This window comes from Mirounga leonina, unplaced genomic scaffold (genome assembly GCF_011800145.1).
Source record: "Mirounga leonina isolate KUSES-001 unplaced genomic scaffold, KU_Mleo_1.0 Mir_168, whole genome shotgun sequence".
NCBI lineage: Eukaryota > Metazoa > Chordata > Mammalia > Carnivora > Phocidae > Mirounga > Mirounga leonina.
This window is the reverse complement of record NW_023270426.1, coordinates 46,758,082-46,785,941: the sequence shown is the minus strand read 5'-3', so window position 1 is coordinate 46,785,941 and position 27,860 is coordinate 46,758,082. Positions and strand designations below refer to the sequence as shown.

Below are 27,860 nucleotides of genomic sequence, written 5' to 3'. Positions count from 1 at the left end.
ATCGGGCTCCCTGCTCGTCAGGGAGTCTGCTTCTCCCTCTGACCCTCCCCCCTCTCATGTGCTCCCTCTTTCTCATTCTCTCTGTCTCAAATAAATAAATAAAATCTAATAAATAAATAAGTATTTCCTTTTAAATTATACCCATTCTGCCTTTCATCTTGGCCTAATACATGGTACATGTTATGATTTGAGGAAAATAATACAAAATAACTTATACCCTCAAATAAATGTGAATAGTTCATATATTTTATTTAGTATTTATAGTATCTTATACACCTAAGGTGAATTTCCTAATTTTATAATTTTTTTATTAAAAAGGCATATAAAGGGGCGCCTGGGTGGCTCAGTCGTTAGGCGTCTGCCTTCGGCTCAGGTCATGATCCTGGAGTCCCTGGATCGAGTCCCGCATCGGGCTCCCTGCTCAGCAGGGAGTCTGCTTCTCCCTCTGACCCTCCCCCTTCTCATGTGCTCTCTCTCATTCTCTCTCTCTCAAATAAATAAATAAAAAATCTTTAAAAAAAAAGGCATATAAATATACTTCAAAAAATAATAAAGATGAAAAAATATGCTAAAATTACCTACTGTCCCACCACAATATTTGTTTCCTTTCTTTTTCTAAGAATTTAGCTATGCAGTTATACCTCACTAAAATTATTAAAAACTTAGTTTGGATCATGCCAAATTTGCTATTTTAACATTTTTTCCCCCGTAGCTGTTATTCTTAGTGGTGCATAGTATCCTGTTCTGTAAATGTTCCAGGGCTTAATTTTTCCCTTTTTGTTGAGCAAAAAATTTACATTTTTCAAATTTTTGGCTATTCTATAGCATATATTTTTCTTAGGAAATATTAACATAATTGGGGCGCCTGGGTGGCTCAGTCGGTTAAGCGGCTGCCTTTGGCTCAGGTCATGATCTCTGGGTCCTGGGATGGAGCCCTGCATAGGGCTCCCTGCTCGGCGGGGAGCCTGCTTCCCCCTCACCCTCTGCCTGCTGCTCCCCCTGCTTGTGTGCTCTCTCTCTCTCTCTGTGTCAAATAAATAAAATCTTAAAAAAAAAAAAGGAAATATTAACAGAATTGGAACTACTGGGTCAAAAATATATAAACATTTTTAAATCTATTGATTTGTATTGATAAATTGTTTCATAAAGTATTAGATACTAATTTAATTTGCACTTTCACTGACACACATTAGTGTTTTTTTTCCTTTACACTGCTAACAGCTTCAGTATTTTCATTTAAATTAATTTTAGTAGTTTAATAACAAGAATGCCTAATGCCTCATATTTTCACTTGCCTTATTGATTATTAGTGGTATTTTTCTCTAGTTTTATTTCCTGCTTTGTGAATTGACTATTCCTGTTTGTCTATTAATAAATAGCCATTTTATGTAATCAAGTTATTGACCCCTTTTCTGCCTTAACTGCTGTAAATATGTTTTTCAGCTACTTAACTCTTTTTATGTGTAACGTGTTAATTTATGCTTAAGTACATACATTTTCAAATTCTGTATAGTAAAATGTATCAGCCTTTCCTTTGCTATTTCTTTTAATGCTTTTAAGATTAGAAACTTTTCTCCCCTCCCCATCCCTATGCTTCATAACTTAATTTAATTCTTTTTAGTCAGGATCCCTTTATTTTCGTCTCACTGCCCGTTTAAGGGAGGAGAGGAAGGCAATGGGACTCTAGAGTTCTTGGCTAGTAACTAAATACTGACTGCATTGACTCCATCAATCCTTGGCAAATGTCTACAACTTAGTCTATTCAGAGCAGTTTTCTGAGGCTGTTCTGAAGCTTCTACCTGGCTTCTGTGTGGCAGGACAGCACATTTTCCTTTCCCTGGCTCCTCTCAGTCTCCTCCTCCTCCTTCTACCCTCCTCCTTACTCCCTCCCTCCTTCCTTCCTCCTTTCTTCCTTCTTTCTTCTTCTTTTTTTTTTTTGGTGTCCCACCCTATACAGGCTCTTTCTCTGAGGGAGAAGCCATCATAGGACCACAGGGCAGGCTCCACACCAAGTCATCAGGATCCTGGCACTCTGGACCTGTGATTAGAAGGGAGGACAGTTAATTTCTAGCAGCAACTTTCCCTTTCCCCAGCTGTCCAAACGTCCTTCTCTGTAGGGTCTCAACCTCTAGATGTTCAAGGAGGAAGCCAGGTGTGAGTCCATCATCACCTCAAAACAAAGTTACTACTCTCTTCTTGAGAGACTCCCCACCCCCACCCCCGTTAGGCTTGAATAAAGGAGAGAAACCTCGCCTCTCGCTTTGGCTACTCATATTAGAAATTCCCATCCAGTTGAGCAATAGCTCTCTGAAGTATCTTTACAAATTCACCACCTCCGTATTCTGACACCTTCTATATCTTTGATCTGGCTGAGGGATCCAAGAATAATGAATCCCATTGTGTACATTTCTTTGTAAGTTTTTCTTATAGATGTCTTGCATTCACTTGGATATCAGATATCTTTAATGCCTCAACCAAACAGACCAGAAAAATGTTTACTTTGAACATTTTGTATGTTATTTTTTATTAAGTGTTTTAACTCTTTTATTCATTTTTTTAACTCTTTTATTCATTTGAAATCTCTTCCACACGTGGCACAAGATAAGGATAGAATAGAGTCTCCCACCCCCATATTACTACTCTATTTGCCTCCTCTTATTTGTTGAATAATTTCTGTCATCCTTGTTTTTCTAATGCCTTATTACCATATATTAAAATCTTACACATATTAGGGCAATTTCTAAGTTTTCTCTAAGATATCAATGATTAATGTATCTGGTAAATAAGTATATAGTATCAAGTTAATGTAGAATTTTTTTTTTTGAAGATTTTATTTATTTATTTGAGAGAGAGAGAGAGAGCGCACAAGCAGAGGGAAAAGCAGGCTCCCTGCTGAGCAAGGAGCCCGATGTAGGACTTGATCCCAGGACCCTGGGATCATGACTTGAGCCAAAGGCAGATGCTTAACTGACTGAGCCACCCAGGTATCCCTAATGTAAAATTCTTTATATCTTTTTTTATAGAAACATATAGAATCTTCTAGGTTACTATGATAATGTTATTTTTACCTGTGATTTAAATTTCAGTTAGAAAAACCCAATGTGGGTGCCTGCGTGGCTCAGTTGGTTAAGTGTCTGCCTTCAGCTCAGGTCATGATCCCAGGGTCCTGAAATTGAGTCCCGCATAGGGCTCCCTACTCAGCAGGGAGTCTGCTACTCCCTCTCCCTCTGCCCCTCCCCCTGCTTGTGCTCTCTCTCTCTCAAATAAATGAATAAAATCTTGAAGAAAAAAAAAAACCCAATGTGACAGGGTACATAGTATGAACATCTTTTATTAAATAATGTCAAATCTGCCAAACAAATTTATATCTAAATTTTTCGTGATCATCTATATTTCCCCCCTTTTTTGGCACATGCATCATATGAAATTAATCCTCAGTCATAGTATTAACAAGACAGAAACTACTCTGGGAACACTGACTATACTGATCAAATTATTTGTCTGATTTGCAAAGGGAACAAATTCCTACTCTGAACTTGATTTCATTTCCCACCACTGATTTTCTCTAGTTAAATTATCTAGAAAAATATGCATTGGCTAAAAAAATTAGGAAAAAACTTAAGAAACAAAGCCAAAGCTGAAATAAATAACAAGTAACTTAAAAGAGGTAGAATGTATTCATCTAAGCCTTTCCATTTGCTGCTTGGGAATCTGAATTTGGACATAATTGACGTTTATGTGTAAATCTTGTGGATTTGTGATGGGTGAGGGAGGTCATGATGCCTTTAATTAGGAAGTAGTGGAAGAAAGTAAGAAAATTTTAAGTAATTATTGTAAAAGTAATTTTATATACTGCATCTTTAAGTAACCTAGATATCATATAGTCCTATCTAAGTGTTAAGTGTAGAGAACAAAAACTGATAGCATCCTTCTTATTTTTAAGTACATATAATATATAGTTACATATAATATAAATATATAGAATAATACATTAAATATATTAAAAACTTTTACACACACAAATAAACACACTGCTACCAAAGTATTAATGGTAGTCTCTTTTGTGGAGTGAAAGAAGAGGAGAAGCAGGGGGTTATTTTTCTTCTGTGTTAACATTCATGTTGTTTGAAAAATTTTTTTACAATGTATTCCTTTTATATTTTAAAAAGTAATTTTAACAAAATATTTATTTTCCTATTTATCTTTCTTTACTAACCTCTTCTCACAGATAAGGAAGGTGACCATAGAGGTCATTTGACATGTCCAAGCTCTCAAAGCTTAGTGGAGTAGCAGGATTAGAACTCAGGCTGGCCTGCTGTATTCGGGGTACTTTCATAGGGTGGCATAGTTCAGTAAGCCTTGATTTATATATCTGGGCCACTGATATTAGGGAGCAGGATAGGGAAGTAATGGCTTTTTAAGAGTAACAGTAAGGCTGAGTCCTGTGTGATCAAATTTAACGTTTACTATCTCGCATTTAACTGACTTTTTTTTTTATTACCGTGTTTCCAGAACAATACATTGAAAAGATGTTAGAGATAAAAGAGATTATGGATAATGTGCTTGCCAAACAGAAAGCAGAAAGGGATGATCTGGCTAAAAAATACAGGTGAGTGAAAAAAATAGGAATGCTTTAGAGTTTTCATAATTTATCCCTTTTTAGGTATAATAGTTAGATCTAGAATTTCTTAAGAGTACAAATGTTGTTTAGGACCAAAGAATGACTTTATGAGGTCATCTAATCTATTACCTCCATGGGGAATTGTACTTCCCAGAAAGATATTTTTCTATTTTATTACTTGAAATATTCAGAAAAAGACATTTTAGTATCTTTTTAAAAAATATTTTTTATTAACATAATGTATTATTTGTTTCAGAGGTATAGGTCTGTGATTAAACAGTCTTACACAATTCACAGCGCTCACCGTAGCAAATACCCTCCCCAGTGTCCATCACCCAATCACCCCATCCCTCCTACCCCCCTCCACTCCAGCAACCATCAGTTTGTTTCCTGAGAGATCGCTTCTCGGCCTTTTGGCTAAGATCAAGTGTAGTTTGTTTCCTGAGATTAAGAGTCTCTTATGGTTTGTCTCCCTCTCTGGTTTCATCTTGTTTCATTTTTCCCTCCCTTCCCCTATGATCCTCTGTCTTGTTTCTCAAATTCTTTATATCACTGAGAACATATGAAAATTGTCTTTCTCTGATTGACTTATTTCACTTAGCTTAATACCTTCTAGTTCCATCCACGTCATTGCAAATGGCAAGATTTCGTTTTTTCTATGGCTGCATAATATTCCATTGTGTATATATGCCACATCTTCTTTATCCATTTGTCTATTGAAGGGCTCCTCGGCTCTTTCCATAGTTTGGCTATTGTGGACGTTGGTGCTGTAAACATTGGGGTGCACGTGCCCTTTCAGATCCTACATTTGTATCTTTGGGGTAAATCCCTAGTAGTCTAGTTGCTGGGTCGTAGGGTAGCACAATTTTCAACTTTCTGAGGAACCTCTATACTGTTTTCCAGAGTGGCTACATCAGCTTGCATTCCCACCAATAGTGTAGGAGGGTTCCCCTTTCTCCCCATCCTCGCCAACATCTGTCGTTTCCTGACTTGTTAATTTTAGCCATTCTGACTGGTGTGAGGTGGTATCTCATTGAGGTTTTGATTTGTAGTTCCCTGATGCCAAGTGATGTTGAGCACTTTTTGATGTGTCTGTTGGTCATTTGGATGTCTTCTTTGCAGAAATGTCTGTTCATGTCTTCTGCCCATTGCTCGATTGGATTATTTTGTTCTTTGGGTGTTGAGTTTGATAAGCTCTTTATAGATTTTGGATACTAGCCCTTTATCTGATATGTCATTTGCAAATATCTTTTCCCATTCTGTCGGTTGTCTTTTCATTTTGTTGACTGTTTCCTTTGCTGTGCAAAAGCTTTTAATCTTGGGTGCCTGGGTGGCTCAGTTGGTTAAGCATCTGCCTTCGGCTCAGGTCATGATCCCAGGGTCCTGGGATCGAGTCCCGCATTGGGCTCCCTGCTCAGCGGGGAGCCTGCCTCTCTCTCTCTCTCTGTCTCTTATGAATAAATAAATAAAATCTTTAAAAAAAAAAAAAAGCTTTTAATCTTGATGAAGTCCCAATAGTTCATTTTTGCCCTTGCTTCCCTTGCCTTTGGGGATGTTTCTAGGAAGAAGTTGCTATGGCTGAGGTTGAAGAGGTCGCTCCCTGTGTTCTTCTCAAGGATTTTGATGGATTCCTGTCTCACATTTAGGTCTTTCATCCATTTTGAGTCTATTTTTGTGTGTGGTGTAAGGAATTGGTCCAGTTTCATTCTGCATGTGGCTGTCCAATTTTCCCAACACCATTTGTTGAAGAGACTTTTTTTCCATTGGATATTCTTTCCTGCTTTGTCGAAGATTAGTTGACCATAGAGTTGAGGGGTCCATTTCTGGGTTCTCTGTTCTGTTCCATGGATCTGTTTCTGTTTTTGTGCCAATACCATACTGTCTTGATGATGACAGCTTTGTAATAGAGCTGGAAGTCCGGAATTGTGATGCCACCCGCTTTGCTTTGCTTTGCTTTTTCAACATTCCTCTGGCTATTCGGAATAGCCAGAGGAATATGGAAATATATTCAGTATTTTTTTATTTCTTTTTTTTTAAAAGATTTTATTTATTTGACAGAGAAAGAGACACAGCAAGAGAGGGAACACAAGCAGGGGGAGTGGGAGAGGGAGAAGTAGGCTTCCCATGGAACAGGGAGCCCGATGCGGGACTCGATCCCAGGACTCTGGGATCATGACCTGAGCCAAAGGCAGACGCTTAACGACTGAGCCACCCAGGCACCTAATATTTTTCAATTTCTATTGAAATTTATATTCCATATAAATTTTAAGATTATTTGTTCCATTTCTTTGAAAAAAGTTGATGGTATTTTGATAAGGAATGCATTAAATGTGTAGATTGCTCTAGGTAGCATAGACATTTTCACAATATTTGTTCTTTCAATCCGTGAGCATGGAACATTTTTCCATTTCTTTGTGTCTTCCTCAGTTTCTTTCATGAGTATTCTACAGTTTTCTGAGTACAGATTCTTTGCCTCTTTGGTTAGATTTATTCCTAGGTATCTTATGGTTTTGGGTGCAATTGTAAATGGGATCAACTCCTTAATATCTCTTTCTTCTGTCTTATTGTTGGTGTATAGAAATGCCAGCAATTTCTGTGCATTGATTTTATATCCTGCCACTTGACTGAATTCCTGTTGAGTTCTAGCAGTTTGGGGTGGAGTCTTTTGGGTTTTCCACATGAAGTATCGTATCATCTGCAAAGAGGGAGAGTTTGACTTCTTCTTTGCCGATTCGGATGCCTTTTATTTCTTTTTGTTGTCTGATTGCTGAGGCTAGGACTTCTAGTACTATGTTGAATAGCAGTGGTGGTAGTGGACATCCCTCCATGTTCCTGACCTTAGGGGAAAAGCTCTCAGTTTTTCCCCAATGAGAATGGTATTCGCTGTGGGTTTTTCATAGATGGCTTTTATGATATTGAGGTATGTACCCTCTATCCCTACACTGTGAAGAGTTTTATTCAAGAAAGGATGCTGTACTTTGTCAAATGCTTTTTCTGCACCTATTGAGAGGATCATATGGTTCTTGTTCTTTCTTTTATTAATGTATTATATCACATTGATTTGTGGATGTTGAACCAACCTTGCAGCCCAGAAATAAATCCCACTTGGTCGTGGTGAATAATCCTTTTAATGTACTGTTGGATCCTATTGGCTAGTATTTTGGTGAGAATTTTTACATCCATGTTCGTCAGGGATATTGGTCTGTATTTCTCCTTTTCTTTTTTTTTTTTTTAAAGATTTATTTATTTATTTGAGAGAGAGAGACAGAGAGTACATGAGTGGGGGAGGGTCAGAGGGAGAAGCAGGTTCCTCGCTGAGCAGGGAGCCTGATGCGGGACTCGATCCCGGGACTCCGGGATCATGACCTGAGCCGAAGGCAGTCGCCCAGCCAACTGAGCCACCCAGGCGCCCTATTTCTCCTTTTCAATGGGGTCTTTGTCTGGTTTTGGGATCAAGGCATTGCTGACCTCATAAAATGAGTTTGGAAGTTTTCCTTCCATTTCTATTTTTGGAACAGTTTCAGAAGAACAAGTATTAATTCTGCTTTAAATGTTTGGTAGAATTCCCCTGGGAAGCCATCTGGCCCTGGACTCTTGTTTGTTGGGAGATTTTTGATTACTCCTTCAATTTCCTTACTGGTTATGGGTCTGTTCAGGTTTTCTATTTCTTCCTGGTTCAGTTTTGGTAGTTTATACATCTCTAGGAATGTATCCATTTCTTCCAGATTATCTAATTTGCTGGCATATAGTTGCTCATAATATGTTCTTATAATTGTATTTCTTTGGTGTTGGTTGTGATCTCTCCTCTTTCATTCGTGATTTTATTTATTTGGGTCCTTTAAGACATCTTAGTATCTTAAAAAGTTGTCTACAGCCAAGAATTTTATGAAAATGTCTCTAGTCATGAATCCCCAAAATAAATTTCTTTCTGTAGTGAACTCAGATTTTTTACATTACAAATTTTTATTTTGCTATCACAAATGTCGTCTTTCCAAGCAGTGTAACCATGTATATTATTTAGTTTTGTGTATTTCTAAACTTCTTAGAGTTTTTAAGAGGTTTCATCTTGATGATATTGGTTATATATTGCTTTTTGTCCTTTTCTTGAGAAAGATGTGTTATACACAACTAATGAATCATTGAACACTACATCAAAAACTAATGATGTACTATATGCTGGCTAATTGAACATAATAATAAAAAAAGAAAAATGTTGGGCGCCTGGGTGGCTCAGTCGGTTAAGCGACTGCCTTCGGCTCAGGTCATGATCCTGGAGTCTCGGGATCGAGTCCCACATCGGGCTCCCTGCTCAGCGGGGGGTCTGCTTCCCCCTCTGCCCTCTCCCTCTCGTGCTCTCTGTCTCTCATTCTCTCTCAAATAAATAAATAAAATCTTTAAAGAAAAAGAAAAATGTTATATATTTTTTTCTTGTTTGGACATTATTTTTATTAGTTTTTTATAGACTTAGCTATATATGCCTCTTCTTTTCTCAATGATGAGAACTTTTAAGATTTACTCTCTTAGCAACTTTCAAATATACAATACAGTATTATTAACTATAATCACCATGCTGTACATTATATCCCCATGACTTACCTATTATATTACTAGATATTTGTACCTTTTGGCTCCCTTCACCCATTTCACCCACCCTCCACCTTCCACCTCTGGCAACCACCAAACTGTTCTCTGTATCTGTGGGTTCAGTTTTTTGTGGTTTTTTAGATTGCACATATAAGTGAGACCATACAGTATTTGTTTTTCTGTTTCTGACTTATTTCACCTAATATAATGCTCTCAACGTCTGTGCATATTGTCAAAAATGGGAGGATTTCTTTCTTTTTCATGGCTGAATAATATTTCTGTGTGTGTGTGTGTGTGTGTGTGTATGTACGTACATACCACATTTTATTTATTTATCCTTTGATGGACATGTAGGTTGTTTCCATGTCTCGGCTATTTTTAATAATGCTGCTGTGAATATGGGATTGTAGATACCTTTTTGACATTATTTATTCACATGTGCTCTTTCTAATTTCCTTTATATTCTTGTAAACATTTGACATCTATTGCATATTCAATTTTTTTCTGAACTTATTTAAAAATCAGTTTCCTGTTTTCATTTATAAATCTTCTGTCTTCATTTTGCTTTTCTCTCCAGTGAATAAGTATCACAATTTCATGTCTATTTCCTATTTTCCTATCAGTATAATGCAAGTGAGCTTAAAAGACCTATAGGTGGGTAATTGACTGCAGGATATTTTCTAGAAGGCTTTGGAGAAGGCTAGCTTCTATTTTCTTTTATGTCCTATGATTAACAATATACCAAGAATTTTGGAAAGTTCTTGATCAGTTGGGTTTGTAGGTGTGTAAATCCTTATTAATATTGCTATAAGACTTAAAATCTTGTAATCTGAAATGCACTTTTATTTTTCTATCTGAACTCTGTTTTAAATGTGATATTACTAATTTTTTTCTTTCTCCTCTATCCAGCTTCTTGCATTTTATGCTACTAGTTGTTTGCTTATCTAACTTCTGCTGCTGCTTCTTCCACTTACATCTGCTACTCACTTTAACATCCATTCTGCTTGGAATTCAATACTAACAACTCTAAACTGCGATAGGAGAGACAGATATCTATACTATTGCTGTCCCTTAAAGCAGCTGCTTAAGGGCGATCCCTGAGGGTCCCTGAGACCATTTAAAGGGGTGTGTGAAGTCAAAACTATTTTTATAATAAAACTGAGATGTTATTTGCCTTTTTGGCTCGCATTCTCTCATGAGTGTGTAATGGAATTTTCTAGAGGCCACATGAACTGTGATAACATCATTATTCTAATAGCTAACGGAATGTATGCTTGTATATTCTTGTGTTTTAAAATTTTCTGTTTTATTTTCTAAAACAGTAAATATTAATAGATATACCCATATAAACAAAAGCCCTTTGGGTTCCTCAAAAATTTTTAAGAGTATAAAAAAGTCATAAGACCAAAAAGTTTGAGAATTACTGGAAACAAAGAGTCTAGTATCCTGAAGGTCACTGTAGAATAGGTGGGTATAACCAAAAGAAAAAGGTGTATGGATCAGCCATTTTCTCTCAAAATCAAGCCCCTTATAGTCACACAGGATAATGTTTATCTGGGTGGTCCCTCTCTCTGTACAGCCTTAAAGTATAATTACAGTAATTACTTGATGGACTAACATTTCTCAGGTCTAGCCTAGGTATTACTCACAAAACAGTCTCACTTCTCCCTAGCTCTAAGGGAACTTAAGTGGAACTTATTCCTAAATGTTACTTCCTGATACACCTTTCCACTATAAAGAGGTAAGCAAACTCCAGATTTAAAGAATGGTATTCCTCCTTGGCCATCAGTTGTTACCTTCCAACTAAACAACGCCAGTTTTGTTTTTCAGAGCTGACTCACAACTGGTAAATAATGTAAATATGGATAACCACACCATCACCTCTATGAAAAGGCAGTCTTATTCACCTTAAGAGTCATTTCCCTCTCAGAGGAAATTCATTGCAAAAATAGACTCTTGTGTACTTTGGCCTAATTAAATTTAAATTGAGACAAAGTATCTTTAAAATCTAAATGACTACTAAAAAAAAGTTTTCTACTGTTTTTGTATTTTTTTCTCTTTCTGTTTCTTTCTCTAGGGTGTCCGTAGAATCATTTAAGCAAGGAGTCCTGAGAGAACAACTGGCTAACTTGGCCACAAGACAGAAGAACCTTTTAGTTGTGGCAAAAAAACAGAAAAAAATTAGCCAGAAAATTCAAAACTATAAAAACATTACATCTCTGTCTGGTCCTAGTTTGAGGAATCTGCCATCCAGCTCAGAAATCACTAGTGAAAAGGAGAGCCAAGAGCTTACCAGTCTGGAAAATTCATTGCAGCCCCAATCAGGTTCACTTTCTCCTATAGGCCGTATTTGTGGAAGCATGCAAGAAACACAGTTGTCTCTGGATATGTGGAATGGCAGCCAAAATACCAACACTTGTGTAAACTCAGAAACAGTGAGAAGAGAAGAATTTTCTGGAAATGAACTGAATTCTAAACAAAATGTCAATGACTGTACCTTGGATGGGTTATCAAAATCCAGACATTCAGATGGTAGTAAGAAGATTAAATTACCATCCCAACCTGTTGCCTTTATTACTCAAGAAGAACATTCGCAAAAAGAAAATGATCTTATAGAAACTCCAGCCAAAGGGCACAAATCCTATAGTAGTCCTTCAGCAGTAACTAGTACATTAAATATTTCAGAGACTACAAGCATACTTGCTGAAAATGATGCCCATCCATCGACTTTTATTTGCGATCAGGCTCCTACCAGTTGTGATCCAAAAAGAAGGAAGAGGAAAATAGCTTCCCAGCAACAACCGAGGGGGACATTAGAATCCCTGGCACATCAAGGGACTGATGCCTTAGGCAGCAGCAGTACTGGGTATCAGACGAAATCGTATCTTAAAAAATCAGCTTTTGCTGTTCCCCATGCTAGTGACAGTCAGAACTCCTCTTCCTCTGGGTGTGGCTGTCAACGTACGATAAGAAAGCCTTTAAACTACAGCACTAGGAAGAAATGTATGCAGATAAAGGATCTGATATTACTTGGAAGAATTAATCCAGGAAATAACATTCTGGAATTCAAAACACAGGTATCCTATTTTTTTTCTCTAAAATCATGTAATTTTATAAATAAGTTAATAAAGGTTGCTCTCAAAAAGTGTAGGCTTTTAGCTCTAACTAGAGAAATAGTGTTTGGCTGGACTTCTTTTTTTTTTTTTTTTTTTAAAGATTTATTTATTTATTTGAGAGAGCGAGAATGAGAGAGAGTACATGAGAGGGGGAGGGTCAGAGGGAGAAGCAGACTCCCTGCCGAGCAGGGAGCCCGATGCGGGACTCGATCCCGGGACCCTGGGATCATGACCTGAGCCGAAGGCAGACGCTTAACCAACTGAGCCACCCAGGCGCCCCTTGGCTGGGCTTCTTGAATGAAGGGATATGCCACTATGTTCTTAGTGAGTGAAATCATGTTTTTAGGATTGCTCTATACATTTTGGCCACAAGCACCTTTGGGCTCTGAGGACAGAATTAGTCAATTATATTGACTCAGGAAGGATTTAAGAACAGCATAAACATAATAAATTGGAGCTTTCTTTGGTTTCAGAGTTTAGAGAATTACTGCATACTGCTAAAGCTTCCCCTGATAAGGGATAGGAATAAATTCCTCTTCCATAGGAGCTCAATTTAGAAACAAGAAGTACCTTGGAATTTGGATAAATCTGACTCAATTAAAACAATATCACATAATGCATAAAAATAGAAAAGGAAAAAAATTGTTCTACTAGAAATACCTACAAAAGAGTTTTCCTCTCTCCTTTGCCCACATTCACTTTTTGAAAGAGGAATTCGGAGTGGCAGTGACTGCAGGAGTCCTAGAATGCTTCTTTGCTTAGGGATCACTAGTTGAACAGAAAGCAGTCCTGGCTAACCAGAATTTAATGTGAATGACCACTGTTTCTAGTCCTTCCATTTCTGGTTAATAAGGTTTTTCCTAATAAACTTTACTTATAAGTTAGGAGCAAAAAAAATTAATTTTAAAATTCCAAACAGTAGTGTAAAGACCAAGTTAGTAGCTTGATCTCAGGTCCCTTGATGTTCCTGTTTGCTTGCCTGTCAACCAGTTTATTGTTAAGTAGTACCTACTTCAGATTAGCCAAAGCGACTCAGATTTTAGTTAGTAAATTAGTTATGTTAACTCAGATTTTGACAGTTGTGGCTATTTCTCTGGGTCAGCTATAATAAAATTTCAATATAACTTTTCATATTTTGACTATTTCTTAACAGCTTTATTGAGATATGATTAACATACACTACATGTATTTAAATTATGCAGTTTGACAGATTTTGACATATGTATACACCTGTGAAACCATGACCACAAACAAGGTAATGAACATATCCATCACCCCCAAAAGTTTCTTTTTGCCTTATTGTATACCTCCTTCATACCCCTTTCTTCCCATGCTGAGCTCTAGACAATTACTGTTCTGCTTCTTGTCCCTGTACTTTAGCTTGCATGTCTAAGAATTCTGTAAAAATGGAATTACACCATATGTATTCATTTTTGTCTGGCTTCTTTTTTCTGAACATAATTATTTGAGAATCACCGCCATTAGAGCATATATAAGTAGTTAATTCCTTCTTTATTGTTGTGTAGTGTGTAGAACAAACTACAGTTCATTTGTCATTTCATCTGTGACAGTAGTGTTGGGGCACATGGGTGGCTCAGTCGGTTAAGCAGCTGACTCTCGGTTTCAGCTCAGGTCATGATCTCAGAGTCATAAGATCGAGCCCTACGTCAGGCTCCATGCTCAATATGGAGTTGACTTATCCCTCTCCCTCCCCCTCTGCCCCTCTCCCTGCTCATGCATGCACACCCACTCTCTCAAATAAATAAATAAAATCTTTTCTAAAAAATCAGGTAGTGTTAGTCCTCCAATTTTGTTCTCCCTTTTCTAAAGTGTTTTGGCTATTCTAGGTCATTTGCAATCCCATATGAATTTTAGAGTGAGTTTTTCAGTTTCTTTTTTTAAAAAAGGGGTGCTATTATTTTTAATGGTATTGAGTTGAATCTGTAATTTTGAGACAAATGACATGCTTTTAGCAATATTAAGTTGTCTAAACCATGAACATGATATAGCTCTTGTTAATTTAGGTCTTCTCCTTTTTTCCCAGCAGTTGTAGAAGTCAATATAAAGGTCTTTCACGTCTTTTATCAGATTTATCCCTAAGTATTTCATGTTTTTGATAGTATTATATATGACATTTTTTAAGTTTTAATTTTTGGTTGTTTATTGCTAATAGGTAGAAATACAATTGTTTTTTGTATTTTGAGATGTTATCATACAACCTTGCTAAACTCACTACTTCCTATAAATTTTTGGAGATTTCATTGGATTCTCTATATAGATGATCATGTTGTCTATAAATAAAGACAGTTTTACTTCTTTCTTTTCCATTGTGAATGCTTTTTATTTCTATTTTGGATGCACTAGCTAAAACCTCCAGTACAGTGTTGAAATAAAATAATAAGATCAAACTTCTATTTTTTTTCCCTAAAACTATGTTTCTTAGAAAAAATTTAGTCTTTCACTGTTAAATACAATGTTAGCTGTAGGTTTTCTCATAAATGCCCTTAATCAGGCTGAGTAAGTTCTTTCTTTTCCTAGTTTCTTGAATGTTTTTATCAGAAGGGGTATTAGATTTTGTCAGATGTTCTTTCCACATATATTGAGATGATCATGTGGATTTTGGTTTGTATTCTATTGATATATTGTATAACATTATTTGATCTTTGGATAGTAAACCAACCTTGCATTCCTGGGAAAGCAGACAAATCATACTTGGTCATGGTATATAATTCTTTTTATATGTTGCTGGATTTGGCTTTCTAGTAGGCTGTTGAGGATTTTTACATCCATATTTATTGAAGATATTGATCTGTAGTTTTCTTGTATTTGTCTGGTTTGGTATTAAGGTAATACTTGTCTCACAAAAGTGTTTCTTGTTTTCTATCTTTTGGAATATTGGTGACACAGAATACTGGTTTTAAGTCTTCTTTAAATGTTTGAGAGTAATCAGCAGTGAAGCCATCTGTACTGGGATTTTTTTTTGTAGATAGTTTTTTTGTGTTAATTCAGTCTCTTTACTTACAGGTTTTTTCAAATTGTCTCTTCTTGAATCATTTTTGGTAGTTTTTATCTTTCTAGAAATTTGTCTCTTTTATCTTATTTATTGGCATAGAATTCTTGATAGTTTCTCTTGTAATCCTTTTTTATTTCACTTGGTTCAGTAGCAGTGTACCCATTTTCATTGCTGACCTTAAGTAATTTGAGTCTCTTCACTTGTTTTTCTTGGTCAGTCTAGCTAAAACTTTGATTTTGTTAATATTTTCAAAGAATCACTTTTGATTTTACTGATTTTATCTATTGTTTTTCTATTGCCTCTTTTATTTATTTCCACTCTAATATTTATTTCCTTCTTTCTGCATGCTTTGGGTTTAGTTTGCTGTTTTTTTTCCAGTGTCATCAGTGTAAGTTTAGGTTAATGATTTGAGATTTTTCTTCTTTTTCCATATAGGCATTTACAGCTATAAATTTCCCTTTGATCCACTGCTTTTGCTGCATCCCATAGTTTTTGGTATGTTGTATCTTCGTTTTCATTCATTTCAAAGTATTTTCTAATTTGCCTTTTGATCACCTCTTTAACCCATTAGTTATTTAGGAGTATGTTGTTTGATTTCCACATAACTGTGAGTGTTCCATTTTTTTATTATTAATTTCTAATTTCATTCTGTTGCATTTAGAGAATATACTTAGTATTATTTCAATCCTTTTAAATTTTCTGAGATTTATTTTATGGCTTTACTAGCAGATGGCCCATCCTAAAAAAAGTTCCATGAGCACATGAGAAGAATATTCTTCTCTTGTTAGGAGAAGTTTTTTATAGATGCCTTTTGGGTCTAGTTGGTTTATAGCGCTGCTCAAGTTTTCTCTCTTCTCATTGATCTTCTGCCGTTTGTTCTAGACATTAATGAAAGTGGAGTTGTGTTGTTAATAGAAAACAAAGTGGAGTTCTGTTACTGTTGAATTGTCCATTTCACCCTTCATTTCTGTTAATTTTTGTTTCATGTGTGTCAGTGCTCTTTCATTATGTGCATGTGTGTTTATAATTATATCTTCCTGATGCATTAACCCTCTCCTCATTACAAAATGTCCCTCATTATCTCTAGTAACATTTTTTGTTCTAAAGTCTATTTTGTGTGATATTAGTTATAGCTGCTCCAGTTTTTTTGAGGTTGCTGTTTGCATGATATATCTTTCTCCATCCTTTCATGTTCAATTTACTTGTCTCTTTCAATTTAGTCTGTTTTGTGTATGCACAAATTGCTAAATTGGATCTTGTTTTTTTAACTTAGTCTGACAACCTTTGCCTTTGAGTAGGTTTTTTTAATCCACTCTCATTCAATTAATGTTATTAATATTATTGGATTTATGTCTGCTGTTTTACTTTTGTTTTCAATGTCTCATGTCTTTTTTGTTCCTCTGTACTTCTTTATTACTTTCTTTTGCATTAAGTGAATATTTTCCATTATAGCATTTTAGTTTCTTCAGTGACTTTTTTTCACCGTATTTTTCGAGGTATTTCCATAGTGCTTACCCTAGGACATCTTCACTTATCAGAATCAGCTTCAGATTTATACTAACCTAATTCTAGTGAGACAAAGAAGTGTAATTCCTACATAGCTCTGTCCCTCTTTCCATGATATTATTATTATATGTATTATATATATAAATGTTATAAATGAAACAATTCATTGTTATGATTATGACTTTATTTATCTTGTGATTTGTAAAGAAACAGAAGTAAGCAAGTGTATGTTTATAGATTTTGTTATATTAACCTTCTTATTTACCCTTTCATTTGTTCCTGTGGATTTGAATTACCATCTGGTATCATTCCCTTAGCAAAAGAAAACTTTGCTCCCACCCATCTCCTTTTTGCTATTTCCAAATATGTACATTATATATCTATTGTTTTATATAATTATTTTTTAAATCAGTTAAGAGAAGAAAGGAGAAGAAATATTTGTCCATACTGTCTTTTATAATGTGTAATTACCTTTACTGATGCTATTTGTTTTCTCATGTGGATTCATTTTACCATTTGGGGTCACTTGCTTTCAACGTGAAAAACTTCCTCTGGTATTTCTTATCAGGTATGCTAGCAACAGATTCTCTCCATTTTTGTTTACCTGGGAATGTTTTTATTTAACTTTATTTTTGAAAGGTAGCTTTGCTGGATATAGGATTCTTGGTTGACACTTTTTTCTTTATACCCTTTGAATATGTTATTCCACTGCTTCTGGCCTCCATTGTTTCTGATAAGAAGCCAGCTAGTAATCTTCTTAGGGCTACCTTGTAAGTGATGTCATTTTTCTCTTGCTTCTTTCAATATTTTCTCATTGTCTTTGACTTTCAGCATGTATCTGTTTATGAATTTTTTCATGTTTATCCTACTTGGAAGTCACTGAGCCTCCTTCTGAAAATACAGATTAATGTTTTTCAGTAAATTTGAGAAGTTTTCAGCCATTATTTTTTCAAGTATGTTTTCTGTTCCTTTTTCTCTCTCTTGTCCTTCTAGTACTCCCATTATGCATATGTTAATGTGTTTAATGATGTCCCACATTTCTGTGAGGCCTTTTCATTTTTCTACATCCTTTTTTCTTTCTGTTCTTCAGCCTTCATAATCTCTGTTGATCCTTCAGGTTTATTAATTCTTTCTTCTGACATCATGAATCTGTTGAACCCCTCTAGTAAATTTTTCATTTCAGTTATTATACTTTTCAAGTCCATAACTTCTATTTGGTTCTTTTTTATAAATTCTGTCTCTTTATTGATATTCTATCTTTGATATGACACTATCATCATACCTTCCTTTACTTCTTTATTTATAGTTTCTTTTCATTATTTTAACATTTTTATAATGACTGTTTAGAAGTCTTTGTTAAGGGGCACCTGGGTGGCTCCGTCGTTAAGCGTCTGCCCTCGGCTCAGGTCATGATCTTGGGGTCCTGGGATCGAGCCCTGCATTGGGCTTCCTGCTTGGCAGGAAGCCTGCTTCTCCCTCTCCCACTCCCCCTGCTTGTGTTCCCTCTCTAGCTGTGTCTCTCTCTGTCAAATAAATAAATAAAATCTTTTTTTAAAAAAAAGTCTTTATTAAATCCAACATTTAGTCATTCTCACAGATGTTTTCTGTTGCTTTATTTGTTTTGATGTATGTGTCATAGTTTCCTGTTTTTCCACATGTCAGTTTTTGGTTGGAACTGGACATCTTATATATTTTGAAAGATGTAGCAACTCTGTGTACTGGCCCCCACCTTCTCTTAGGCTTGTTGTTGTTATGTGCCTGCTTATTTAGTTATTGGCTAGATTGTTTTAGTGGAGGTTATTTTTCCCTACTATAGTGTTAAACTTTTGATACTGTACCACATAGACTGAGACCTTGGCAGGTCTCTCTTTGACTGTCTCTTTCCCTCTCTATACCTAGCCATTAAGCTCCAGTTATTGCTGGTTAATTATTATATTGTTTTCAGTGATGACCTGGAGCATAAATTGCTCTACAGACTAATCCAGTCAAGTGTGTGTTCCTTTGAAGGGATAGTTTATGAAGTCAGTGTTTGAGTTTATTCTAGGAATGCTCCTCCCTACTATTTCTTTCCCAGTTCTCTCCTAAAAACTAGCCAGCCTGCAATTCAGCCTGTATCCCCAGTGAATCTACCAATTTACTTCCAATTGCTTTTTACCACAACCTGTACTGCCTTTAAAGTGCCCTTGAGCTTGAACTTCTCCATGGTCTGTTGTAAATGAAGTCATTTCCTTTGGAGGAGATTAGGAACCATCTGTTTTAAGGCTTGCTTCTTTTCCAAGACAAAATCACTGTGCCATAGCTCTGGAGCTGGGGTGGGGACATAGCAACTTTTCTCTGAAAGACACCCGGCTTTAGGAGCTGAGCATTTAGCCAAGGCAGGCACGTTAGCCTCATGCCTTTACAGCTTGTCTCTCCTGACATGAAACCACTACCTTACAAGCCAGCTAGGGGTGATCAGGGTCCTACTAGTCTCAGTGCCACCATGCCAAAGGTGGAGCCTCTGCCTCACCAGTACAGGCTTCACAGAAGGGTTCCCCTACCTCTTGGCTGCACTCAGAATTTAGCCTTAGCAAGAGATAGCTGAGGGCAAGATGAGAAAAACTGATATCCTTCCCCTAACAAGAAGGTAGCCCTCTGATTGGAGGCTATAGGGAGAGGGAGCCCTGTGTTCTTGGCTGCAAGTGGAATCTGGAGTGAAATCTGCACCTCACTGAGATGGGAAGGGGGAGGAAGAGAGCAATCTTGGTTCACATACCACAGACTCACCTTTTTTTTCCCACCTAGTTGTCATAGATTTTGCTGAATAGATGGCTCTTTATTTGCTGCATGCGTTTATGACCAGTTCCAGATTTAAACTATTTTTTTAAATACTTTTTATCTGGGACTGGATCCTCACATTGTCATACCAGAAGTTGATTCTAGAATATTTACATTCGGGGCACCTGGGTGGCTCATTCAGTTAAGCATCTGACTTTGGCTCAGATCATAATCTCAGAGTCCTGGGACTGAGCCCCACATTGGGCTCCCTGCTTAGCAGGGAGTCTGCTTGTCCTGCTCCCTCTGTCCTTCCCCCCACTCATGCGCTCTCATGCTCTCTCTCAAATAAATAAAATCTTAAAAAAAAGAATATTTATATTCAGCGGGACTTTTGATGTAGTTAGGTTTAAATCTATCACATGGCATCTGTTTCTATTTCTCTCATCTCTTCTTTGTTCCCTTTTTCATTTTTTTATGCTTTATCTCCTTTGTTGGTTTATTAGCTACAACTCTTTACTTCAGTTGTGGCTTTAGAGTTTATAGAACATATTTTTAACTTCTCCCAGTCTACCTGTAAGTAATATTATACCACTTCATATATACTGTAAGAACCTCAAACTAGTATGCTTCCATTTCTCTACTCCTGACCTTTGTGTTACCATATATTTTACCTTTACCTAATGTTATAAATTCCACACTACATTATTATTTTTGTTTAAGCAGTCAGTTATCTTTTAAGCAGATTTAAATAATAAGAAAAGTATTTCTGTCATGTAGTTACCATTTCTGCTTTTGTTTCCTTTATGTAGATCCTGATTGCCATTTGCTACCATTTTTCTTCTGCCTGGAGGACTGTCTTTAACATTTCCTATATTGAAGGTCTTCTGCTGATAATGAATCCTTTTGACTTTTGCATGTCTGAAAAAGTTTATTTCACCTTTATTTTTGAAAGGTATTTTTGCCAGATATAGACTTTTATGTTGAAAGAGTTTTTTCCTTTACTTGAAAGATGTTGCTCCACTGTTTTCTTGCTTGCTTGTTTTCTTTCTTGTTTAAATACACTGTTGTTCTTAACCTAGTTCCTCTGTAAGTAATGGGTCTTTTTTTCCTCCTTCTGGCTGCTTTTTTTTTTGGATTTTTTTGGGGGTTTTTTTGCTTTTAAGATTTTACCTGGTTTTAAGCAATTTTGATTATGAGGAGCATTAGTGTAATTTTTTTCATGTTTCTTATGCTTAGGGGTTATTGAATTTCTTGAATCTCTGGGTTCCACATGTGAATCTCAGATGTGGAAGAATTTCAGCCATTATTTCTTCAAATGTTTTTTCTTCCCTTCCCTCCTTTTAGAACCTCTTATTACACACATATTGGATTGCTTGAAATCATTCCACAATTCACTGATGATCTGTTCATTTTTATTTTATTTTTTTAATTTTTTTTTTTTAATTTGAGAGAGAGAGAATGAGAGACAGAGAGCATGAGAGGGAGGAGGGTCAGAGGGAGAAGCAGACTCCCTGCTGAGCAGGGAGCCCGATGCGGGACTCGATCCCGGGACTCCAGGATCATGACCTGAGCCGAAGGCAGTCGCTTAACCAACTGAGCCACCCAGGCGCCCGATCTGTTCATTTTTTAAAATTATCTTTTTGGGGCACCTGGGTGGCCCAGTCGTTAAGCATCTGCCTTCGGCTCAGGTCATGGTCCCAGGGTCCTGGAATTGAGCCCCGCATCAGGCTCCCTGTCTGTGGGAAGCCTGCTTCTCCCTCTTCCACTCCCCCTGCTTGTGTTCCCTCTCTCGCTGTGTCTCTCTCTGTCAAATAAATAAATAAAATCTTTAAAAAAAAAAAATTCTCTTTTCTCTGTATTTCATTTTTCTACAGTACTTATTGCTTTGTCTTTGAATTTACTAATCTTTTTGATCAAAATGTCTAATCTGTAACTATCCAGTGTATTCTTCATCTCATACATTGTAATTTTCATCTCTAGAAGTATGATTTTGGTCTTTTTAAAAATATTTTCCATGTCTCCACATAACTTCTGAACATGTGGAATATGATTGTAATAACTACTTAATGTCGTTATCTGCTAATTCTAACATTCTTACCAGTTCTCAGTCATTTTCAGTTGATTGCTTTATCTCTTCTGTATGGGTTGTATTTTCCTACTAATTTCCAGGTCTGTTAACTTCTTTTTTTTTTTAATTTTTATTTTTATTCTTATGTTAATCCCCATACATTACATCATCAGTTTTAGATGAAGTGTTCCATGATTCATTGTTTGTGCATAACACCCAGTGCTCCATGCAGAATGTGCCCTCCTCAATACCCACCACCAGGCTAACCCATCCTCCCACCCCCCTCCCCTCTAGAACCCGCAGTTTGTTTTTCAGAGTCCATCGTCTCTCATGGTTCATCTACCCCTCCGATTTCCCCCACTTCATTTTTCCCCTCCTGCTACCTTCTTCTTCTTCTTCTTCTTTTTTTTTCTTAACATATATTGCATTATTTGTTTCAGAGGTACAGACCTGAGATTCAACAGTCTTGCACAATTCACAGCCAGGTCTGTTAACTTCTTATTGAATCCCACACATTGTGAAATCTACCTTGTTGGATGCTGGATATTTTTTTATTCTTATAAATATTTTGTAGATTTGTTTTAGGATACAGTTAAGTTCCTTGGAAACAATTTGATCCTTGTGGGTCTTGCTTTTAAGATTTGGTAGGCAGGGAGCGCCTGGGTGGCTCATTCGTTAAGCGTCTGCCTTCAGCTCAGGTCATGATCCCACGGTCCTGGGATCGAGCCCCGTGTGGGGCTCCCTGCTCCACGGGAGGCCTGCTTCTCCCTCTCCCACTCCCCCTGCTTGTGTTCCCTCTCTCGCTGTGTGTCTCTCTCTGTCAAATAAATAAATAAAATCTTTAAAAAAAAAAAAAAAAGATTTGGTAGGCAGGATTGGAGCATGTGTTCAATCTAGGGCTAATTATTTGCCACTACTGAGGTAAGGCTCTTCTGTGTACCCAACCAATGCCCCACCAGTATTGAGGTTTTCTAGTCTTGCTGTTGGGAACAGGCACTATTTCTGACCTTTGAGAATGCCAGGTGTCATTACTTCTAATCTTCTCAGGTGGTTCTTTTCCCAGCCCTGGGTAATTTGCTCTCAAACATGGCCAATCACTACTCAGCTGAATACTTAAAGAGGACCCCCCCTGAAGATCTGCAGAGTTCTCTTTCTTTGTATGTCTCTCTTCTCAGTATTCTGTCCTGCAAACTCTAGGCACTTTGCTTCCGTGGACTCTGGTCTGTCTCCTCAACTCAGGGAGTCCACAGGCTTTGCCTGGATTCCCTCTCCCTGCACCATGACCTGGAAACTCTCAAGGCAGTGAGCTGGGACACTTGGAAGGCTCATCTCATTAATTTCTCATTTCTCAGGGATCACTGTACTATGTTGCCTGATGTTTGGTACCTTGCAAACCGTTGCTCCATATATTTTGTTTGTTTTTTCTTTGTTAGGGTAAGTCTGGTTCCTATTACTTCATCATGGACAAAAGCAGAAGTTCACATATTTCAGGTATTTTTCCTTCTTAATTTTTGTTTTATTTTTCACTTCAGGAGACTACTCACAAAGCCAGTGTTTTACTGAGTGGTAAAATTAAGGTAGAAAATGGTCAGATTTATCAAAATCCAGTCACCTGGCTCAAGGATCTTCTAGGAGGCGACAGTTACGTGACTTGGAATTACGCTTGGAGTAAGGTGGGTCATTCTTAAGTTTATCTGTAACTTCATATTCAAATGGAAAGGTACATATTTTTTTATGATAAAACTATTTTTTAAGAAATCTGAAGTTCTCCAAGCTAGTTTTTGTTCTCAGATGTTCCTTCTACAATATGCTATGTGCTCCCACAACTCTTATTTGCCAGAAATCCCCAGGGACAGAGTTGGACAGCTGACAGCCTCTCCTTCTTTGTTCCTCATCTAGTCTCAGAAATTCAAATGCCCTCAATGTTCCCCTATTATCCTCCCAGGTGATTTCAGATCTTTGTGACTCCACGTAGAAAATTTGAGACCTCTGGTGTGTTGACCATTTAGTTATATGTTAGTATTCTGATGCAATGAAGGAAAATCTTCCCCTAAAGACAAAGGAATGAGCAAGCAGCCTAAGACCCACAAAAGTTATGGTGCACTTTTGTTTTAACAGTTTTATCATCAGTTGCCAATCCCCCAAAAAGAAGTATTTCTTTTCATTCTGACTTCCTAGACTTAGTAGTCTTCCACACAATTCTGTCTTCTGAGTTACAAGCCCAGTTTAACCACCAATTTAAAGACTATTAATGACTGACACCCTTGGGGTCCGGTGATCAGCCACCTCCAGATGTCCATGGCCACACTTAAGGGAACAGTCTTGCAATGATTCACTCAGGAAAGTGAATCATCAGACATCCACCATTACTGTTGAACAGGAGTGCAGATGCCTTCAGGCTCCACTAGCCATTACAGTAAGCCTCAGTGCCTGAGTAGTAAAAGGCAGTTTCTTCTCTCCTTTTTTGTCCCACTTAGCTCTGCCCACCATTCCTCCTAGCTCCTCCTCTCCTTCCTCATCTCTAAACTGTTTTCTGGTATCGTAGACCTTTGTGGCAGGTGCTTCTAAAACTGTGTTTTAGTTCCTTCACTTAGATCAGCACATCTTAGATTTCCTCTGCTTTATAGTCTTTGGGGTTTTTTTTCTCAAAAGTTTTTTCTTATTTATTTTCCACCCCTGGAGTCACCAGACCATCTGCTTTTCACCTGCCCAGTCCTTTCCATAATTCATAAATCATATTTGTATGCTAGTAATTAACATTTTGCCCTTGGAAATCCCTTTTTATTAAAAGGTTTCTTAAATTTGGGACACCTGGGTGGCTCAGTCATTAAGCGTCTGCCTTTGGCTCAGGTCGTGATCCCAGGGTCCTGGGATCAAGCCCCTCATCGGGCTTCCTGCTCGGCGGGGAAGCCTGCTTCCCCCTCTCCCACTCCCCCTACTTGTGTTCCCTTTCTCGCTGTGTCTCTCTCTGTCAAATAAATAAATAAAATCTTTAAAAAATAAAAATTAAAAATAGTTTCTTAAACTTGTGATAGATTATATCATTTTGCTATAATAGTCTATGCTCACAGCATGAATATAATACTGGTTTCTGTAGTTGAGTTTTTTTGAGCTACTGTGTGCCCAGTGATGACTCACTTCTCCCACTCTTTCTTTATTGGAACTACTGCATTTTCTGCTTTTGAATAGCTGGCTGTGACATCGTCTGGCCTCACTCTGTACTTAAGCCTCATTTATATATCACATTGCCTCTGGTCTTTTCTCATCAGCCATGTCAGTTAGTCATATGGTTTAACACCTATGTGATAGTGAAGCCAAAGACAAATGTAGGCACTACAATTAGGAGAATTCTTGGATGTAAGATATTCATACAGATTATCTAAGTACGCTTAGTTTTTTTTTTAATTTTCCTAAAAACAATTTTAAAAATTACCATAGGGCACTCATGTACTTCTAATAAAGTCCTTAGGCTGAGAAACACTACCCTCATGAGATTTTTTACAATATTTAAAGTCCTCTTTTAAAACTTACCATAGAGAATGGATAAAGAAGATGTGGTATATATACACAATGGAATATTATGCAGCCATCAAAAGGAATGAGATCTTGCCATTTGCAACGACATGGATGGAACTGGAGGGTATTATGTTGAGCGAAATAAGTCAAAAAGAGACATGTATCATATGACCTCACTGATATGAAGAATTCTTAATTGCAGGAAACAAACTGAGGGTTGCTGGAGTGGGGGGGGTGGGAGGGATGGGGTGACTGGGTGATAGACACTGGGGGGGGGTATGTGCTCTGGTAAGCGCTGTGAATTGTGCAAGACTGTTGAATCTCAGATCTGTACCTCTGAAACAAATAATGCAATATATGTTAAGGAAAAAAAAGAAGAAGAAGAAGAAGGTAGCAGGAGGGGAAGAATGAAGTGGGGGAAATCGGAGGGGTAGACGAACCATGAGAGACGATGGACTCTGAAAAACAAACTGAGGGTTCTGGGGGGGAGGGGCGTGGGAGGATGGGTTGGCCTGGTGGTGGGTATTGAGGAGGGCACATTCTGCATGGAGCACTGGGTGTTATGCACAAACAATGAATCATGGAACACTTCATCTAAAACTAACGATGTAATATATGGGGATTAACATAAGAATAAAAAAAAAAAAACAACTTACCATAGAAACCTCTACCTCTTCTTGTCTTGAGGGAACTCTTGAATTTATAGTCACTTCTCAATGACAGGAGTTTTTTGCTGCATTAGTAAATGTGAACATTTCTACTGACTAATTCTGCGACTGCTGGTGTGGCTAGGGGGCTAGGAATGGTTGGTCGTCAGGGAAGAAATGCCAGAAAACTAGGTCTTTTCCTGCCTCAGACAGAATGACAGAGCCGCTAGACACAGATGACTCATACTTCCTACCCAAGCAGCTGGACTACTATACAGGGAATCCTGATGCTGACTTGCACTGGGCATCACTGATTCCTCTCATTCCTGCAGTCTCTTGGCTATTAGGCATCATCCTGATGTGGCAGAATGATCTCTGGATGGGAAACAGGAGGCCAAGCTAGGTCCTGATTCCACTCTTGATAAGTTACAAGATCTGGGAGTGGTCTTCAATTCTGCCTACACATTTGAATCACTTAGGGAGCTTTTAAAAACTACGAATGCCTAGTTGACCACAGCCCCATACCTTCTGATCTAATAGTCTTGATTGAAGACCAGGTGGCAATATTTTAAAAAGCTTTTCAGGTAATTGTAATAGGCAGCCTGGAGTAAGAATCACTGATCTAGATCAAGTTACTTAACCTTTCAGAACCTCATTTTTCTTATGTATAAAATAAGTAGTAGTGCTAATTTTCTCTAAAGACCTTTCCAATGTGGAGATTCTAGGACTTGCATAGCTATGTGTGATTTATAAAGCCTTTTACATATATTCTTTCACAACCCCATGAAGTAAGAAAGTCAACTATTTTTCTCCATCTATGGATGTAAAACCAGGGTTATAGGAGATTAGGTGATTTGATTAGCCTCAAGGCCAGTAAGTGCCAGAACCAGGACTAGAACCTGGTCTTATGGTTCCTTGTACGTTATTTTCTACATTTACAACAAAGACACGAGGGAAACCACATTCCTTTCATTGGAAACAGGTTGCCCTGAACTCAAAAGAGCACACACAGTATTACCTAGCTGTCTTTATGAATTTATGCCAAGTCTCATTCTTGTGCAGCAAAAATTGTCCACTTCCACAGGAAAAAAAAATGCCTTTCTGGAATACAGTTGTGGTATGAAAATCCTAAGAATGGCAATGACAGTTTATTTTTGTGAATGCTCAGGACTGGATTTTGCAGATGACAAACAGACTGCCATTTTGGGCAGTGACTGAAGGAACATTGACAGCTCTCTTGTGCAAACATACTTCCCATTCAGATGACTCACTCTCTGAATTTCCACCCTTATAAATTCACTACTTTGGATTTAGTATTAACTTTTCTCTATGGTTACCCCTCACCCTACACACTTTCTAAAACAATTCCCCCTACCACCATGATTAGGAATATCAAGATACTGAAGGTTGAGGTAGGAGTATAGAAAGTGATGGAAATTATTGGGGTGCCTGGGTGGCTCAGTCAGTTAAACATCCGACTCTTGGTTTGGGCTCAGGTCATGATCTCAGGATCCTGGGATCAAGCCCCGGGTCATGTTCCCTGCTCAGTGGGGAGTCTGCATGTCTCCCTCTCCCTCTGCCCCTCCTCCCATTCACATATTCTCTCTCTAAAATAAATAAATAAATCTTAAAAAAAAAAAAGGTGATGAAAATTGTTGATCTGGACAGCCAGCCAGCCTCATTGAGTCAATTAATCATTCCCAGGGTATCTTAACTTAAACTTCCTGTGAGCCCTGCTTCTACTCAAGAGATGGTTGGAGATGTGGGCCCTTTTTTTGTTTGTTTTTGAATTTTTTTAATTTAAATTCAATTAACTAACATATAATGTATTATTAGTTTCAGAGGTAGAGGTCAAGGATTCATCAGTCTTATATAATACCCAGTGCTCATTATATCACATGCTCTCCTTCATGTCCATCACCCAGTCACCCCATCCCCTCACCCTCCTCCCTTCCAGCAACCATCAGTTTGTTTCCCATGATTAGGAGTCTCTAATGGTTTGTCTCCCTCTCTGATTTTGTCTTGCTTCATT

The 27,860-nt window shown here is 37.4% G+C and overlaps 1 protein-coding gene across 1 annotated transcript in view; it reads left to right on the top strand.

Moving 5' to 3' along the window:
• ANKRD31 (ankyrin repeat domain 31) overlaps window positions 1-27,860 on the top strand; it is a 140,655-nt gene that overhangs the window by 97,787 nt on the left and 15,008 nt on the right. The window contains exons 21-23 of the mRNA XM_035015066.1: window positions 4,513-4,609; window positions 11,283-12,282; window positions 23,198-23,338. Coding sequence (XP_034870957.1) covers window positions 4,513-4,609; window positions 11,283-12,282; window positions 23,198-23,338 — 1,238 coding nt within the window. The remainder of the gene's footprint in view (window positions 1-4,512; window positions 4,610-11,282; window positions 12,283-23,197; window positions 23,339-27,860) is intronic.